Consider the following 18472-nt stretch of genomic DNA (forward strand, 5'->3'; position numbering starts at 1 on the left):
ATGCTGACAGGCATGAGCTGCACAGGCCGCAAGTCATCTCCCGCTGTGTGACCTCTAGCGGGTCATCAGGTCCCCATCCGTCAGAGGGTGCTGCAGGGATTGCGGGCAGCATCCAATGAGACGCCCTGGTGCAAACGCAACACAAGCCTGTGTTCTTTCAGGATACAGGAGGGAAAGACGGTACAGACGGAGACAGTGCACAAAAGCCCTCAACACGGGGCCCGGCGCATAGTAGATTCTCAACAGTTAGTGGCTCTGTGGCGTGGGACGGGCACTGGGCTGGGAGGCGAGGGAGCCGAGCTCTCCTTCCTTTGCCCTGTGACCTTCAATGAGCCAAATCCTCTCTACAGGCCTGTGTCCACATAAGCAAACAGCAAGAGTACAAACAGGCCTTGGGACTGACAGCCTCAGTGAACCACCTCCTCTTCCCCTGGATGCCTGGGGAGAAGGAATAGGAGCAGGGAGCAGGGTTTGGAAGGGGAGGAGGACCTCCAGGAAATATCTGAGAATGGCAGACTCATTTTTCTCCCTGGAGCCAAACCCTCTTGACTTCCAATTGCTATGGTGACCGTTGGCAACTAAACCTGGTCAGAAATGACCCCACAGGCCAAAAGGACTCCTGAAACGTGGGTTCAGAAGATTCTGGGAAGCACGGACTTATGGTTAAATGGGGGTACAGAGGCAATTGTGGGCAGTGGGAAGATCACAGAGCAGGGAGCCAGGGACATGAGGCGGAGTCCCAGATGGGACATCTGGCCAGGTAGCAGAAGCTCTGGATTTCAGTGACCTCACTGTAAAACGGATTCTGCCACTGCCCTGTGCATTCCCAGGGTCCTGCACGGGAACAACCCACCAAAACTCTGCATCCCAGGGCCCTGGGAAGGTGCAAATGTTACCTTCAGCTCAAAACGTTATGCGTTTCAGCTCTGATTAAACAAAGAGGCTGGTGGATGGTTCATCGAACACTCACTGGGTGCCGGGCCCAGCAGAGACTTCCCAGTCTTGCCCACAGGAATGCACAGGCCTGGAGAAACCTCCAGTCCCACTGTCCCATCTGCAAGAAATGCACAGTCCAGTACTCCTGTGCATGTCTGCCCTCTCGGGCTCATGTGACAGACTCGTCCAGAGGGTCGGGGGCATGTGGAGAGCAGGCGTGGGCTGTGCCCCTTCAGGAGGCCACCTCCTAGCTATTTGGAAATCGCCACGTACAAAGCCACAGAGTCCCAGTGATGGGCTCCCATTTTATCACTACCCACGTCAGAAGAGCGATCGTGAGGAGGCAGTGCTGCACCATTCGGTGCTGTAATCACTTACAGACCACGGAGGCCCCGGTCCTGGCAGTGGAGGAAGATTTATTGTGGGGATGGACGGAAAACAAAGAACAGTTGTGCAAACTTTACAGAGCCACATTATGGGAAATGCCTTTCCCATTTCCCACTGGTGAATGTGCTGGACGCTGCTTCCAAAGGGAGTTGAGCTCGGTTACCCAACCTTACGGACACAGTGCCCCTGCATGGCTTGCTGGGCTGAGCCAGCCTGGCCCGCGGTGCCCAGGCCCTGGCTGACAGCCAAGCTCTGCTGGCTGGGGGTCACAGTTGACCTGGGCTGCGCGGGTGGACCTGGGAAAGAAGGCTCTCTCCTGCCTCCGTGTCCTCATCTGCCTGCTGTCACTCCCCCTCCGAGGACTGTGTACCCACCACATGCCCAGCGTTCTTCTCCATGTTAGCACTCATTGCGTTGCTCTCCTGCTCAGAACCTTTCCACCACTCCCTCCACTTTCCTCGGGGCACAGGCCAAGCTCCTGATACTGAACTTGGATGCCCCTTACGGTCCAATTCCAACTACCATTTCTGCTCCCAGCGCCGTGCAGGTAACACACCCCAAGCACAAGGAGACACCTATGTTCCCCCCGAGGGCCGAGACTGTCACATCTCAAAACTTTTGCATGTGTTGTTCCCTTTCCCTGAAAAGCCTTCCCTCGCACACACCCTTCAAAAGCTCCTACACACCCTTCAAAGCCCAGCTCTCATGACATCCTGGGGGAAGCCTTCTCCCCCTTCTGTTAATTCCTTCACCATTCCTTACTGACGCTGCACCCCACGCTTCTAGCATCAAACCTGCCACGGTATGGGTGTCAATAAAGCTGGTGAAGGGTTGGCAGGGGTGAGGAAAGAGACAACACAGACAGCACAAGGCTCTCTCCTGAGGGAGGGGCACAGGTAAGGAGTCTTGAGTATCCCGGGTCTTAGAGTGTCCTCGGTGACTGAGGCCACAGGGTGGTGAGACCGTGACCCGTCTCACAGATGAGGGCAGGATCCTGAGGTCCATCACTGTGGCAGTCCAAGTGAGGCACGGGAAGTCAGCTCAGCTAACCCATCTGCCATCCAGTGGAGACAGCGCCTATTAAGGCTCAATCATGAAGTTTACCATTTCCAGGATGTTCCTCTCAGAAAACATGGTCTGGACACTTTCTTAGAGTCACTGTTGATTTTATCTGACTTTCTCATTCTAATAAGACAATCATTTCAATGCCATTTACATTAAATTAAAAAGCTTTTTTCCACCCTTTTATTATTTTAAATTCAATTCAGAAGGTTGTTTTTTTTATCCTTAATTTTTTTTCATATTCCATAAAGCAGTGCTGAGTTCACAAAACTTGGCCAGCGTTCCCATACCCTCAAGTTTGGTGCTCCTAGGATGCGAGCGAGACCTTGGGTTTGATGACTCAAAAAAAAAAAAAAAAAAAAAAAAAAAAGAAGAACAAGGGCTCCTGTTTTCAAGTGCCAAGTATTTGCCAGGCATGAGGTAAGTGCTCCACATGCATGATCTCATTTAATCTCACAACTGTCTCCCCTGTACACACACACAGGAAACTGAGGCTCCCAGAGGCCACGTGGCTTGTTTGAGGTCCCAGGGCTGGTTAGGCCTCCACTTGGCTCATGGATTCCTGACTCAGAATTTAAATAAGGCAGAAGGGGGTGGGCAGGGATGGGGATGAGGTAGGGGAGGGGGTGGGGAACTGGATGGGGCCGTGGAGGTGGAAGTGAGGAGGGTGGGCTGTGGTGCAGGGAGGGAGGAGGCCCTGGAGAGCTGCAGGCTAGGAACTGCATTTGGGGAGCCTGCGGCTAACCAGCACCGCGCCTGATGGAAAGCTTATCTGGGAGGAACACGCCTATGAGGGTGCCTGTGTCCTCTGAGGCCCGGGAGTCAGGTGGCTCCCTCCTGAAGGGCGCTCTGCGGTTTGTAGATCACGGCCCCTCTGGCTCTCACAGACACTCTTCTGGGGCAAGCATCACAGCCCTCATTTTACAGACACAGAAGCAGAGACTAGGGAGCGAAATGACTTGCCCGAGGTTACACAGCTAGTGCGCAGGAGAGCTGGAATGAGCCCCCACACCTACCTCCAGTTCTCCTCCCTTCCCCCAGGCAAGTCATTTCCATCGGGGGCCTCAGTTTCTCCTCCTGTACAGGGCTCTGACCCAATCACAAGGCCAGAGCTTCTAGGAAGCCTCTCCTTAGGAAGTCCCCTGAGTTTGATTTTTACAAACTAGAGGAGAAAGGGAGGCAGCCCAGTTTGAGCCAAGTTCTGTGGAGCTGGAGCGTTGGGTCCAAGAGGGTAAAAGGCACTAGTGTAAACTGGGCTCCCACTGGACACAGAGTGCTAGACATTATCCCATTTCACAGCTCAGGAAGCTGAGGCTCAGCACAGCGAGGTGACCTGTCCAAGGTCACACAGCCAGTCGGTGACCAAGCTGGGACTTACACCAGCCCTTTCTGTTCCTATGGGGATGTTCACGACTGCATAGCTACTATCTGTTTCAGACTCTCCCTTTTCTCTTTTCCTAGTACAACCTGCCCAAAACAGTCTGAACTATCTGCTGTGCATCTACTATGTGCCAGGCACTGCCGAAGCACCTCACATACGGCATCTCATGGGAGCCTCCCAGCTGTCCTGCTCCCTCCACTTCACAGGTAAGAACGCAAAGCCTTACAGAAGCCGGGTTACTCACACACGGTCACAGGCTGTCAGGTAGCAAAGCCACGTGTCAAGTTCAGACTTTCTTGCAGAAAAACTTTAAGCACCAGACTAGAGGGTGGACGTGCCCATCTTTAGGGCCCTGCCCATCTTGTGACTTCACTGGAAACTGCTCTGGAGGACAGTGCCCAGGCTGCTTCATGCACAGAGCTGGTCAGAGCCTCTGCACCAGAGGGCAGGCTTAGCTCCTCTGCCTCAAGGCTGAGCCAGACATCAGAGGGCACACGGTCCCCAAGACACTTGGCCATACCAGGAAATGTTGCTCTACGTGGGGCAACATGTGTGGGGACAGCGGGAGGCATGGAAAGGGGGGAAGTGGAGGAGGGGACATTGGACTGGGTTCTGAAGGATGGTTAGGAGTTGCTGGGCTGGGAAAGGTATTCTAGACAGAGAGACCAGCAAAAGCCAAGGCCCAGAGGAGTGAAAGGAGCTGGAGTGTGCAAAGACTCTCTAGGAGTTTGGTTGCAGAGGAAACCTCAGGGCAGGGAGAAATAAAGCAGGTATCCCACGGCTACCATTAACTTGCTGGGTGACAATGGGCCACTCTGCACCTTCTCTGGGCTTCGGGTTTCCCACCTGATAATAAGTAGACACGAGAACTGCTATGATCCCAGGAGGTACCCCAGTCGCGGTCATTGAAAAGGGCACATCTGCATGCCAACTTAAAAGCTTCCTTTGCTTAGAAAGGTCTTTCTACCCAGACCCTTCCCACCTGAGAACAAAGTGACACTCAGACCCCATTTCCAAAGTGGGTGGACTTGTCACCTAAGCTGGTTGGGCCAGCTTGACCTCTCCGTGCTCATTTACAGCAGGATTTTCAAGGGCAGGGGTTTTAAAACATGCTCTACTTTGTAGCTTTTTAGCTTACCAGAAAGTAAGCTTGTCTTTGGGTGACTTATTTATTTATTTCAAAGAAGGTGAAATGGCGGCGCCTGGGTGGCTCAGTCGGTTGAGCGGCCGACTTTGGCTCAGGTCATGATCTCACGGTCCGTGAGTTCAAGCCCCGCGTCGGGCTCTGTGCTGACAGCTCGGAGCCTGGAGCCTGTTTTGGATTCTGTGTCTCCCTCTCTCTGACCCTCCCCCGTTCATGCTCTGTCTCTTTGTCTCAAAAATAAATAAACGTTAAAAAAATTTTTTTTTAATAAAAAATAAAAAAAAATAAATAAAATAAAGAAGTTGAAATGTCTCCCCCCTCATCCCACAAGGGCCCTCTCCTCCAAGATAGAACAAAGGAGTCATCATATCAGCAAGGCAGGGGGCCTGCGACAGGCTCTCAAGGTGGTGGTGGGGGGGTGGGATTCGTGTGGGAAAACAGTTAAATGCAAAAATGCAAGCGTCTATTGGTTTTCTCTGCTTAACAAAGCCTCCTCCAGACCAAAGCTGGCTTTGATTCCCTTCTGTGACCCCTGGGTCCACCAGGGCCTGGCATACAGGAGGTGCATGCTCCTTGACAGCTTGCTGAAATGAGTTTCAAATCTGGATATTTTCTTCATATTTATAGGCAGACTGATGGTCCTCTGCCTGGGAAGCGGCTTGAGGTCACAGCTAGCATACAGTCTCTGGAGTCAGGCTGAGACCTGGGTTCAAACCTCACCCTATGATGCACTTGAGACCTAAACTTGGGCATGAACCGGACTACCCTTTCCCTATCTGTAAAATGGGGATAATGATCCAGTCCCCAGGAATTATTCCTCCACTCTGAGGAATGCCTGTGTGGAAGTCCTATATAAGCTGAAAAATTCCCAATAATGTTCCAGCCGCCTTGACTGACTTAGACAAGGTTATACAGCCAGGCCTCAAATCCTCAGCGTCTGGCTCCCCTCCCTCCTTCATCCAGCAATAACAGCATGAGACTCAAGGGTGGCTGGTGTCCTCCCCAAGGTGCCAGAAGTCTCGTTATCACCTCATCTTTGTCTCAGGACCCCCAGCTCAGCATGAGGCTGAGCACACGGGGGCACCCATCTTTTGGGTGAGGCAAGTGTTTCTGGGAAGGACTCTTCCCTCATCTGCAGTCACTTTCCCCACGGTCTAACTTTCCCCAACTTTTGGTTACTAGCCCCTTCAGGAAACTCCCTGTCCACTGAAGCTGCCCCATTTGCTGTGGGATCCTGGGCCCCTCACTGTCTTCTCAGGATCTGTCTTCCCTGTCTCTTCTCTGTAACGATGAAGATGGACGGAAGACCCACCTGCGCATGCATTTTGGGCTCTAGGAAAATTCCCGAGAATGAGTTGGAGATGTTGACGTGAGTCAGGGGTGTCCGCTGGCCCAGAAACATGCCCAACCCACGGGGCCAGTCTCAGGACGTGGGGCACGGGGGGAGCACATGCCCAGGGACCCACTCATTGTGGTTTAAGAAGCACCGACTCGCCTCTGTGTGGAAGAGGCTGAGCAAAGGCAGGTGGGTGGGGGGCCGTGTGGCCCGTGGAGTGGCCCAGGCAGCTGAGCCGGGTGACAAAGAGCAAGCCATTTCATCCGTGAACATCAATTTCTCCTGAAAGAATGGGCATGGTGATGCGTGGCTGTACCTAGCATACCTCAGAATGTATTAGTTCTCTTCTCCCTGATGACTTCCAATGAGATATGACCTCACCGCCAGTCAAGATTCTCTCTGACTCCCAACTCACAGCCTGGCCGGGCAGGTGGGCAAATCTGACGTGTAGCTGTGCCCGGCCACTTGGCCGACTGTGTGACCCTGGAACCTGATCTGGCCTCTCTGGGCCTCAGCGTTTTGACCAGTGGTTTTCTGAAGATGGACTAGGACATGGCTAGCCCTGGGCCCGGGTATTAGAATCTCGGCGTCTCAGCCAAGAGCACCTCCTTCCGCCTCCCTCACCTCTTCCAGCACCCTGCGTTTTGTTTCTCAGGGGTTGGGGGACTGAGGCAAAGCCAAAAGGGAGAGCCGGAAGCCCCAGGATTATGGGAAAGGAGAGAAGCTTTGGCCCAGGCTGGCCCTTCTAGGAGGTGGGCAAGGCCCTCCCAAAAAGCCCAGCCAGGTGGCTCGTGTCTGATTCCTTGGCTGATTACGGCCAACCAATAATGCTCGGCTTTCAGTGGGCTGTATTTCCCTGGTGCCAGGTCCAGTGGTGGAGAGGGGCGTAACGGATGGAGACCAGCGGCCAGAGCAGGTGCAGCTACCAGAGGAGCCCAGGCAGGACGTGAGCCCAGCCTCCAGCCGCACACCGGGCCTGGGAAGGCAGGGACCAGAGCCTCCTCCCTATGTCCCCACCCCAGTTTCCCCTTCTAGCTCCCGTCACCCGGAGCAGACACCGTCTGGCACAGAGCAGGTGCTCCACATTGCTGGCAGACACCTGACCAGGCCACCGGCATGGGTGACGGCCCTGTCCACCTCACCCACAGTGAACGCCGTTGGAACTGGCTGACCTCAAGTTCAAGCTCCACTACTGACTGGCTCTTTTGGGTTTCTTCATCTGTAAGATAGCCACAAATGATCCTGTTGTAACTCTCAGGGCTACAGTGTTAATCTCCTGAGATGGTGGACGTGACGGAGTGTGACGGGGGACAAGAGAACTAACGAAGCACTTCCCTGTGTCATCTCTTTAAACCCTCATGACAAAAATCCTAAAAGGGAGGTACGATTATCATTCCATTTTACAACCAAATGTACTATGGTTCAGAGAGGCTAAGTCACCTGCCTGATGTCACACAGCTGCTACGTGGCTGGCCCAGGAGGGAACTGGGTTTGTGTGGCTCCAGACCTGCCTACACATACCGTCCACACTGCACTCACAGCTTCGGTTAAAGCTCTTCACAAAGGCAGGAATTGCTGTCATTATTATTGTTATTTTATGAAACCCAAGGTTATGAAAGGTTTTCCTTTTTCACTCTCCCTCTCTTTTTCTTGATGGGGAGGAAAGCAAACTACACAGCCTGCTAATTTCTGCAGTCTCAGACAATCAGGATTCCAACTGTCTGGGAGAGCCAACCTAAGAAAGCAAGAAATTAATCTTTTCAAAGTTAACGTCTTCGAGGCGTCGCGGCAGTATTTGGGTTGGACGTATCCTCGCTATCCTAATGCAGATGAAACCCCAAATTTAATAAGGCTAAGACAACTCGGACAACATAAGAAACATAACAGGATATTGCAAAGAGATTAGGGAGCTTCCTCTGGATGGCGTGGATGGGCCGGGGAGAGGGCAGAGCTGGGGGGCGGGGGGATGGACGGCGCGGCCTACCCCGGGGCCCCCGCCAGCCGAGGCCCGATCCCGATCCCGGGACGGACCTGAGAACCTGGGCAGAGGGCAGCCGGCTCCTCGCCGTGCCTCCGGGCCTGCCTGGTGCGTGAGCGGAGGCTCCGCGGGCTAAATGTAAACCAGCTGGCAGGGACCGGAGTGGTACAGTTGGATGGGGCGGGGAAGGCTTACCTCATGAAAGAACTGTGGAAACGGCTGCTGGAAAGATAATAAAAGGATTAACTGCTATTTTAGTGGGCCATTTACTCTTCAATCAAAGTGTCTCATCTATTTCCTGTTCTCCAGAGGATCTGGGCCCAAAATTCCTTTGTCTATTACAGCACATGGTAGCAGAGGCCTGTCATGAGAAATTAATAATTTTACAGGGAAGGGAGACTGTACTTATTTGGGTGCGGGCTGGAGCCTGCCCCTTCCCCTGGGTCACCTACTGCACCAGCATCACAGGAAGGGGGAGCGCTCCCACAGCAGGCAGGGAGATGTTCAGAGGAGGTCTCTCCCACCACTCCAGATGATGGCACCCAGCAAGGCTAGCCCGAGGACCCCAGAGAATGAGGAGTGTAACGGGACAATCTACACAAACAAAAGCATCACACTTTAGAAAGATGTGGGTTCAGATTTCACTCTAACGGTTACTAGCTGTGTAACCTCAGGCAAGTTATTTTTATTGTTGTCACTATTATTACCATGATGATTAGCAGTCTCTGTTATTATTGTTGTTGTTACTGTGTGCTCCTAACTAGCTGTGTGACGTGGGGCAAATTCAGCAATCTTTCTGAACCTCAGTTTCCTCATCTGTAAAATGGGAGTTAATAGTCTCCACCCTGTAGAACTGCTCCCGGGATTGCATGGAGTTATCACTTAGAATGGCTTCTGCACACAGTCAACACTCAGAAGCTGTTTGTTGGTGTTATCATCAAAATCCTAAATCCCTCAGGAGGCAAGATAAAGTGTTCTCATAGTAGCAGGGAGAAGGCCGGCTGGACACCACTGAGCGTTGTTTCTTCATCTGTAAAACCTTGGTTTTACAGGGTTTTTGTAAAGATTTAAATGTCAGCTTGAACGTCACCTCCTCCATGAAGCCCTTGCGGGCCTCCTGTCCTTGGGTCTATGCAAACTCCATCCAGAACCTGTCCACACCCATCTCCCACCCCTTGCTGACCACAACTGCCTTCAGGCAAAGACCTTGGAAAGTCTACGTCTGGGTCGCCGGAGACAGGCACGAGTCAGGTGTAAGCCAGTGTTGTGTGGAGTCCGTTGAACCAAATGAGATCCTGGAAGGCCCAGGAAAAAGAACCATAGAGAAAGATCCCCAGACCGCACTGAGTAAGCTGGGCCTCTCTGACCCAATTACTAGGCCTCTGTTTCCCAGCAAATGGGCAGGGAAGGCTAGATTATCTCAAGGTCCCTGCCGTCCAGCACGGGCACTATTGGATGCTGTAATTCCACACAAGAGGCCCTGGTGGGCGGAGGCCCCGGACCGTACCGCGCCAGGGTTTGGGCCTCCGCCCCGGCCCCCACAGACAGGAGGACCCCCACAGGAAAGAAGACATCAGGGACCACTGTTCAACAGCTGTCAGCTCCAGGGTCTCAGAGACGGTACCCTCAGTCTTCCAGTAGTCTGCTGGTCATCTCCTTCCAGAGATGGGCAGCGGCAGGGGGGGGGGGGGGGGGGGGGGCGGGGCATGCCTCTCAGCAAGCCTTGTGTTACAACACCCCAGAGGAACAGGGGCATGCCCGGGACTGGCCCGGCCCCCAGCCCTTCCCAGCATGGCTTTAGCCCCAAGGCACACGATGAAGTCAAATCCTCAGCCTGCCCAGTTCAGCCTCTCCCCACAACACTAATACGCCAACCGCAGGCTCCCTCCTAATCTGAGGCTGTCCTTTTGCAGAGGCTGTTCACTGCCTCTCCTCCTCCTCTTCAAGAACCGGCCCCCTTGAGCTGAATAAGCTGGTCTAGCTGGATGCCCAGGCCACAGCTCCACAAGCAGATGGGGCCCCAAGGGTGACCACCCAGTCCCAGGAAGGTGGAGTTTATACTGCTGGTTGCCAAAGCTTCCTGCCTCCCCCGGCCCCTGTAAATACTACCCTGGGCCTTGAGCAGGGACAGAGGGGCACTCCATCCCAGACTGAGTGCTTCATGAAGAGGGGCCCAGCATCAGTGACAGCATGCACGCGTGGGGGAACCTGACGTTGGCTATGACGCTGGTCTTGCAGACCAGACACGTTGCTTTCTCTCCTGCGTCACCAACGCCCCAGTGGCTGGAAGATGGAGCTGGGCCTTAGAAGACTGGGTGGCTCCTCCAGCCTCTCCACTCCCAGGCGGGAGCCTCTCCCGGTGGGGTAGCTGGGCCTTGGGTTTAGGCACAGCAGCTCGGCGGAGGGTATCAGGGACTAAGACTGATAGGGATTTCTACCACCGTGAGAGCATAATACAGAAATGACCAGTGAGAAGGGCTGGAGGCCTCGGTGTCCACTGTTAGTGTGTGTGTGTGTGTGTGTGTGTGTGTGTGTGTGTGTGTGTGGGTGTGGGTTTCCCTGGAAACCTCAGGCTCAACCCCAGCCATGGCACTGCAGGTGCCATCCAGGGCCTTATCTGTTACCCCTCCCCTTACCTCCAAACCTGCTCCAGGGACCCAAGCTCTCAAGCCAGATTCCTGTGAGGACACAGTGCTCCTTGGAGGAAGCCAAGCCTGTGGGCCGCTCCAAGGCCCGGAGAGCCTCCCTGGGAAGGCTGCCCGACCAGTGGTGGGTGAGGCACTGAGCATCTGTGTGTAATACAGAAGGTGGCCGGGCCTGCTCTGACCTCAGAGTGTGTGTTGTCACCACCTGAACAAGTGTGTTTGACCAGGTCATGTGCCCTGGGGTGGGGGAAGGGCACCCGGTGAGCAGAGGAGCCAAAGATTCCCAGTGACACGGGCACTGATTATCTTGACCAATGACCACATCCACAGCACTGATCCTTCCCCTCCTCGACCGCAGGGGATCTCAGCCAGCCCCCAGGGAAGGAGCCCCCGGTAGGCCACTCCTAGCACAGAGGTGGGGACTGCTCTGCTTGGCCAGGCAGGGGCACGGCCTGGTGGCCGTGGGAACTCACCATGCATTTGTTGGGCTTCTCACCCGAGTGCACCCTCATGTGGATGAGCAGCTTATAGCGGGCATTGAAGGGTTTGTAGCGGCGCACACAGCCCGCCCAGAAGCAGGTGAAGTCCTCGCCCTTGCGCTGGTCAATGTGGCTCTTCTCGATGTGCCGTACCAGCTCCTCCTGCTGCTCGTAGGCCGCACAGCAGTCCACCCAGCGGCACGCCTGCCGTCCGGCCACCCCCCTGCCCACCAGGCCCAGCCCCAGGCCTCCGAGGCCTGAGCCGGGTGGCAACTGAGACACGGGGTAGGGGGGCGGCAGGCCTTGCTGGGGAGGCCCAAAGAGATCTGAGAACTCATCCGCAGGCTCCTGCTTCAGGAAGCCCGCTTTCCGGCAGGCTTCAAGTTGCAAGCCGCCCTCGTGGCTCTCTGTGGTTGCAGGGCCAGGCCGGGCTCGCTTGGGGGGCCCTCCCGGGTCTCCCGGCAGAGGGGGGCTCCGGAGTCCATTCACGCAAGTGACCAGAGCCGTCTGGGAAGAGCGGATGATGGAGGTGACATCGGAGGAAGCGCAGGGGGAGGGGGAGGCTGAAGAGGTGGAGGGCAGGCCCAGGAGGCAGCAACGCTTCAGGCCACCCTCGGGGAGGTGGGCCTCGGGCTGGGGGCCCAGGCCAGAGCTGGGTTCACTGCCCAGAAGGTAGCAGGAAGGTGCGGGGTTGGTGAGGCCTCGGCCCGGCAGGTCCAGATCTGAGTGCAGGCCAGTGGCTGGCGGGGCCCGGCAGTGAGCAGACAGGGGTGTGCGAGCTTCCGTCATGGCCCGGTAGTCAGGCAGGGACTCCTGCTTGATGTGCTGTGTGGCCGGAAGGCCACCATTCACATACGTGGCCTGGGGTCTGGGCGACCTGAAAGACAGTGACCAGAGAAGCTGTGAGAGGGTGGGCACTTCACAGTGGGGAGACCCGGGCAGGAGACAGCAGGGAGCCTGGGACCAAAGGATGGAGAAGCCCAGAGCAGGAGTGAAGGTTGAGGGCTAGAGGCAGAGGGAGAGAGAAAGCAGAGGCTGGATGTGGTCAGCAGGAAAGAATATGGGGGAGAGAAAAAGGGGAGGGGCTGGAGAGAGGTTCCAGAAAAGGAGGAGGTCTGAAAAGGATGCCAAGAAAGACCACCGTTTCATCCTTTTACCTCTCCAGCCCCAGATGCCATCCTGTCCTATTGCTGAGGCTTCCCTAGGGTCTTCCCTGACCTTCTCCCTGTGACCTTCTAGTGAGTTCTGGAGGAAGGAGGCTGAGGTGGTCATTTTGAGGGACATCCAGGTCCAGTATGTTTTATTTTTAATTAAAAAAAATTTTTTTTATGTTTATTTTTGATAGAGCATGAGTGGGGGAGGGGCAGAGAGAGAGACACAGAATCCAAAGCAGGCTCCAGGCTCTGAGCTGTCAACACAGAGCACGACGTGGCACTCAAACCCAAGGACCACAAGATCATGACCTGAGCCGAAGTCGGATGCTTAACCGACTGAGCCACCCAGGAACCCCAGGTCCAGTATGTTTTAAATTCTGCCTATTTGTCCCTTAGATCTTTCTTAATTTTTGTAATCTTCGTTAATTTCTAGAAATGTTAATTATGTGACATTCTGCCCCAAGCAGTCTGTCTTTTCCACAGTGAATATCAGTAAGTTGGGGGTCTGAAACACAAGTCACGACGACAGGGGGCATCCTAGGAATGACTGAGGAAAAGCCAGGTGGGGTGGTCCCAGGTTTCAAGCCCAGACACTGTGACTACATGAAACTCAATTCTGGGGTGAGGCTATGGGCGGGCAGGCAGGCTGGGAGGGCAGCTCGGGGGAGGTGGGAGACCGGGGTCTGAGACCAGGCTCGACCACTCCCAGCTGCACAAAGCTGGGCAAGGCACTCTGGGCCCCTTTCCTCATTGCACGTTCTTCTCCCGAGCGTGACTACGGTGTGACGCGCAGGGCCGCACATGGTGCTGTCTTCCTTAGGCATGTGGCGCACACGTTCGTAGAGAGGGCCTTTCCCAAACACAGGACAAGTAAGTGCAGGTAGAGGCACCAGGGCCTCCAGCCACCAGCAAGGGGACGTAGATGAAGGGTCAGAGAAGCCCCTTGGCTGGCTGGGCAGAACAGGAAGCCTGCCGATGGGCCCACTGTCCTGACTAGGACACACCATGTGTCCTTGGGCCTGAGCCTCAGTTTCCTCACCTGTGAAGCGAGGACTAACCCTCACTACCTCAGAGGGTGGCTACCAGGACCAAGTGGGACGGTAGGTGCTGTGACAGTCCTCTGGAAAGGGGGACAGCAGGGTGAATGGTGCCTTCGTGACCGCCATATCACTGCCAGTGTTCTGGAACTCTTTGCAGATGGGCTGTGGGGTCATCACCTGTCCCTGTTCTCCAAGCCGCCCGGCAGCCCCCAGCCCCTCTGTCTCTGGCTCCCTGCAGCTGCAGCAGCCCCAGCACTACTCAGGAGGAGGAAAAGGAACGAAGGGGCACGGGAGACAGGAAGGCAGAGCCCAGAGGCCCTCAGAGAGCATGGGCTCCAACCTCATGACTCCACAGACAAGAAAGGAGCCAAGAAGGCACAGGGCTTGCCCACAGTCACGAGCAGCAAGCCAGTGATGGGGCTTGGGCCAGGAGCCAGGCTCCCCTTCTCCTGGAGGTGTGCGTTTCTTCACTGTAGACCCGAGGCACTCCCCGGATAAAGGCTTGCGGGAAGGCCCTTCTGTTTCTCAGCTACACTTGACCAATAATTATCTGCCTCACCCAGAAAAGACCTCCCTTCCCTGCCCAGAGCTTGGTCACCAGATGGAATCAGAAGGATCCTGCACTCCAAGGTGGACAGCAGATGCACATCCCCCCCTTCCCCAAGCCTGGGGACGCTGGGCCACCACTGCCAGCAGAAAGCACTGAGGAGCTTAAAGAGCTGATATGAAAGTTGTGACTTTGTGAAGCTTAAAAAAATTAAAGCATAGCTGTTTTCCATATGGTTGTCATCCTGGGCGTGGCAGGGGTGGGCCCCAGGTAAGCATCTGTTTGGAATAATCCCTTTAAAGACAGCATCAGGGGGTGCCTGGGTGGCTCAGTCGGTTAAGTATCCAACTCTTTCTTTTCTTTTAATGTTTATTTATTTTTGAGAGAGAGACAGAGCACAAGCAAGGGAGGGCAGAGAGAGAGGGAGATACAGAATCCGAAGCAGGCTCCAGGCTCTGAGCTCTCTGCATGGAGCCTGATACGGGGCTCGAACTCACGAACCGTGAGATCATGACCTGAGCCGGAGTCAGATGCTTAACTGACTGAGCCACCCAGGCGCCCCAAGCGATCAACTCTTGATTTCAGCTCAGGTCATGATCTCATGGTTCGTGGGACTGGGCCCCACATTGGTCTCTATGCTGACAGCACAGAGCCTGCGTGGGATTCTCTCTCTCCCCCTCTCTCTCTGCCTCTCTCCCTGCTTGTTCTCTCTCTCAAAACAAATACATAAACATTAAAAAAAAACCCAGCTTAGCATCAGGCTAAATAATCAGCAGAAGAGAACAGGAGAAGCAATCAAGAGAACAGTTATAGCACCTATGAGTATCGGGTGGGGAGGGGACAGCTCAGGCTGTGGTGTCTCCTGGCTCCAAATGCTAGCTGAGACAGCCCCCTGCTTGTCCTCGTGGGTCCCTCAGCCCCTGGAAGGCCGGCAGCGATTCCTGCCCTGCTCTGCCTCTGAGCCCTGGGTTCCCCAGACAACTCCCATCACATCTCTGGAAACTGTGAGCAGGGGTCCTTGGACAGAGCAAACAACTGCTGAGCAGCCCTGCATGCCAGGAACCTTCCTGAAGGCTGTCCCACGCAACCCGACCCCAGCAGAACCGATGCATGGTATCTGCCGAATGCATAACTGAATTCTTCGGGGAGAGACCACCATCTGTTTTATACTTCGGAAAACCGAAGCAACTTGCCCAAGCCCTCAGAGGCAGTTAGTGTTAGAGCAGGAATCTGAACCTAGATTGTCTGAATCAGAAGCCTGGGATTTTCCCACAACAATGTGCTGCCAGGGGCCCCAGCTTCCTCTTATATAAAATGATGTAATTTGATGACCATTACGTTTCCTGGCAGCTTCAATGTTGTGAGTATCAAGAACTCCAACTCTGTCTGTCATCCTGGTCCCTGGAAGGGAGCTGCTGAAATTGGGAAAACCAGTGTTTCTCGGGCAGAGGTTCAAGCGGAAAGGAGGGTGTCTTTGGATCTCATGGGGTCCATGCACCCTTTGGTTCAGGGGCTACAGCCTGGGCTAGGGGCCAGTGAGGTCGCTCTGCAGGCTTTTCCCTCTGTGCTCTGTGATGCTGAGGACACGAGATGTTTCATAAACCAGGTCCCTGCCCTCGAGAAGCTTCCCTTCTCACAGGGGAGATCGAGGACCGGCTCTCATGGGAACACTTAAACTCTGCTAAGAGGCGGAGAGATTTCTGGCAAACATAAGTGATCAAGGGGGAGTTCTGAAGGCTGAGGCATGAAGGTGGGGAAGTGTGCAGCCCACGGGTCCCAAAGCCAGGAGGTCAACGTGATGGGTGGGCAGGCAGCGGCCAGATCACAGGGCGCCTTCCCACACTACTGGGGGCCTGTGCACTCTGTGTTCCTATCCTCACCTTACAGGTAAGGCAACAAGGCCCAGAAAGAGTAGCATCCTGCCCGGGGTTACCCAGAAAGCCAGTGATGGGGCTAGACCTCAAACTGCATGTACGAATACATTCTATTGACCACAGCAGTGGCGGGTAGTCATTTTTAGCACAGAAATGACAAAATCAAGGTATCGCTGACATTACTTAATACTCTCACCACTTGCTGGGTGACCTCAGGCTGGTTTTGTGGCCTCTCTAACCTTAATTTCCCCACCCTCTGGCAGACGAGAATTGAGTGAGCTAATAACATGAAGAGTGCTTGGCCTAGTGTGTGGCACATAGCAAGTACTCCAGGATTGTCACTCATTAGCAGCGAGGATTAAATGAGAGATGTGCACAAGCACATTTCAGGCACTCAGAAAGCGGGAGCCATTTTTATTAGTATTAGAAAGCTGGGCCCGGGGTGCCTGGGTGGCTCAATCGGTTAAGCATCCAACTTCGGCTCAGGTCATGATCTCGTGGCTCGTGAGTTCAAGCCCCGCATCGGGCTCCGTGCTGATAGCTAAGAGCCTGGAGCCTGCTTTGGATTCTGTGTCTCCCTCTCTCTCTGCCCCTCCCCCACTCATATTCGGTCTCTCTCTTTCAATTTTTTTTTTAATTCTTTTTTTTAACATTTATTTATTTTTGAGACAGAGAGAGACAGAGCATGAGCAGGGGAGGGTCAGAGAGAGAGGGAGACACAGAATCGGAAACAGGCTCCAGGCTCTGAGCTGTCAGCCCAGAGCCCGATGTGGGGCTCGAACTCACGGAGCGCGAGATCGTGACCTGAGCCGAAGTCAGACGCCCAATCGACTGAGCCAGCCAGGTGCCCCTGTCTCTCTCTTTCAAAAGTAAAATAAAAACATTAAAAAAATTAAGAAAACAAAAAGAAAAAAAAAAAAAAAGAAAGCTGGGCTGGAGGCAAGGAGGCCTCCCAGAACCCAGGCAGTGGGTCAAGGAGCCAGAGATCAGGAAGGGGGCAGTATGAAGGGAGGGGAGGGGTCCCTAACATAAGGCAGTCCAATGGGAGGGAGAAGGGACAGGATCCAACTGGATGTGGGACAGGGGCTAGAGCCCTCTGTTGCTTTAGGAAAATGAGGGGGTATGATGCTGTCACATCAGCAGAAGAAATGGCAGCTCCTCAGATCAATGTGTATGTGGGGTTCTAGGTACAGGCTCTAAATTGTCAAAATGACACTCAAAATGACAAATATTTTGGATCATCTGTATCAAAATAAATAAAAGAAAAATCCCACCTGCTTTAGCTTTCCCTAAGTTAGCATAGCTTCTACCCTGAGATAGGAAGAACTTCCCTGGAGAAACCAGATGCTGCTGGGGGAGCCTCAGTGAATAATCAAGCAGATAAACGCACTGGCCTGTCACCGACCAACACGCGGCTCGAAGTCGAAAAGATGCTTGCTCCTTGTTACGTACTCAATCGCGTCCCTCCAAAAATCCCATGTTGAAATCCTAACCCCCAGTGGGATGGTCTTTGAAGCCAGGGCCTTTGGGGGGGGTAAATGAGGTTAAATGAGGTTGTAAGAGTGAGGCCCTAATGCAATATGATTGGCATCCTTAGAAGACGAAGGGCGTGCAAACAAGGAAAGGCCATGTGAGGAAGGTGGCCGTCTGCAAGCCAAGGAGAGAAGCCTGAGGGGACACCATGACCTCAGACTTCCAGCCTCCACCACTGTGAGAAATACACTTCTGTTGTTTTAACAACCCAGGCTGTGGTGTTTTGCTAGGGCAGCCCAAGCAGACTAACACACTCCTAGAAATCAGAAGTCTCACTAATACCAATGAAGGCCACAGGGATTCTATGTGCTAAAAAAAAAAAAAAAAAAAAAAAAAAAAAAAGGCTCCATGTGGAAGAATAAGCATCCTGCTATTTAGTAATATCTCTCACCTGAAGCTCTTACTGGACCGTCAATGCCACTGAGGAGCTCTCTGCTTCTTTTTTTTTTTTTTAATTTTTTTTTTTAACGTTTATTTATTTTTGAGACAGAGAGAGACAGAGCATGAACGGGGAGGGTCAGAGAGAGAGGGAGACACAGAATCGGAAACAGGCTCCAGGCTCTGAGCGGTCAGCACAGAGCCCGACGCGGGGCTCGAACTCACGGACCGCGAGATCGTGACCTGAGCCGAAGTCGGCTGCTTAACCGACTGAGCCACCCAGGCGCCCCTCTGCTTCTTTTGCCAAGGCATCTCCAGCATCCTACAGTGCCCGGCGCACAGCACATACTTAATAAATGATAAAAGAATGAATTGCGAACAGGCAACTGGGCCAGGTTTTAGAATCTCTTATCTGTGAAGCAGGCCTCAGCCCGCATGCCCAGGCGGTGAGGTGCAGGCCCTGGGGCTGAGCTATGGGAACAGCGGCCTGCCGGCGGTTGACCTCTGCCTGTCAGAGGTCACAAACCAGAGGGCACAGAGGCACCGCTGGGACCCCAGGAGGCAGATTCCAGCCTAATACGCAATCTGATAGAACATC

General features: G+C 54.0%; 1 protein-coding gene across 2 annotated transcripts in view; it reads right to left on the bottom strand.

Annotated features, from left to right (window-relative positions):
• GLIS1 (GLIS family zinc finger 1) overlaps positions 1 to 18472 on the bottom strand; it is a 227622-nt gene that overhangs the window by 71835 nt on the left and 137315 nt on the right. For both annotated transcript variants that reach the window (XM_042997244.1, XM_042997243.1), the window contains exon 3: positions 11343 to 12225. In XM_042997244.1, coding sequence (XP_042853178.1) covers positions 11343 to 12225 — 883 coding nt within the window. The remainder of the gene's footprint in view (positions 1 to 11342; positions 12226 to 18472) is intronic.

The sequence above is a fragment of the Panthera tigris genome, chromosome C1 (genome assembly GCF_018350195.1).
Source record: "Panthera tigris isolate Pti1 chromosome C1, P.tigris_Pti1_mat1.1, whole genome shotgun sequence".
In the NCBI taxonomy this organism is placed as follows: Eukaryota; Metazoa; Chordata; class Mammalia; order Carnivora; family Felidae; genus Panthera; species Panthera tigris.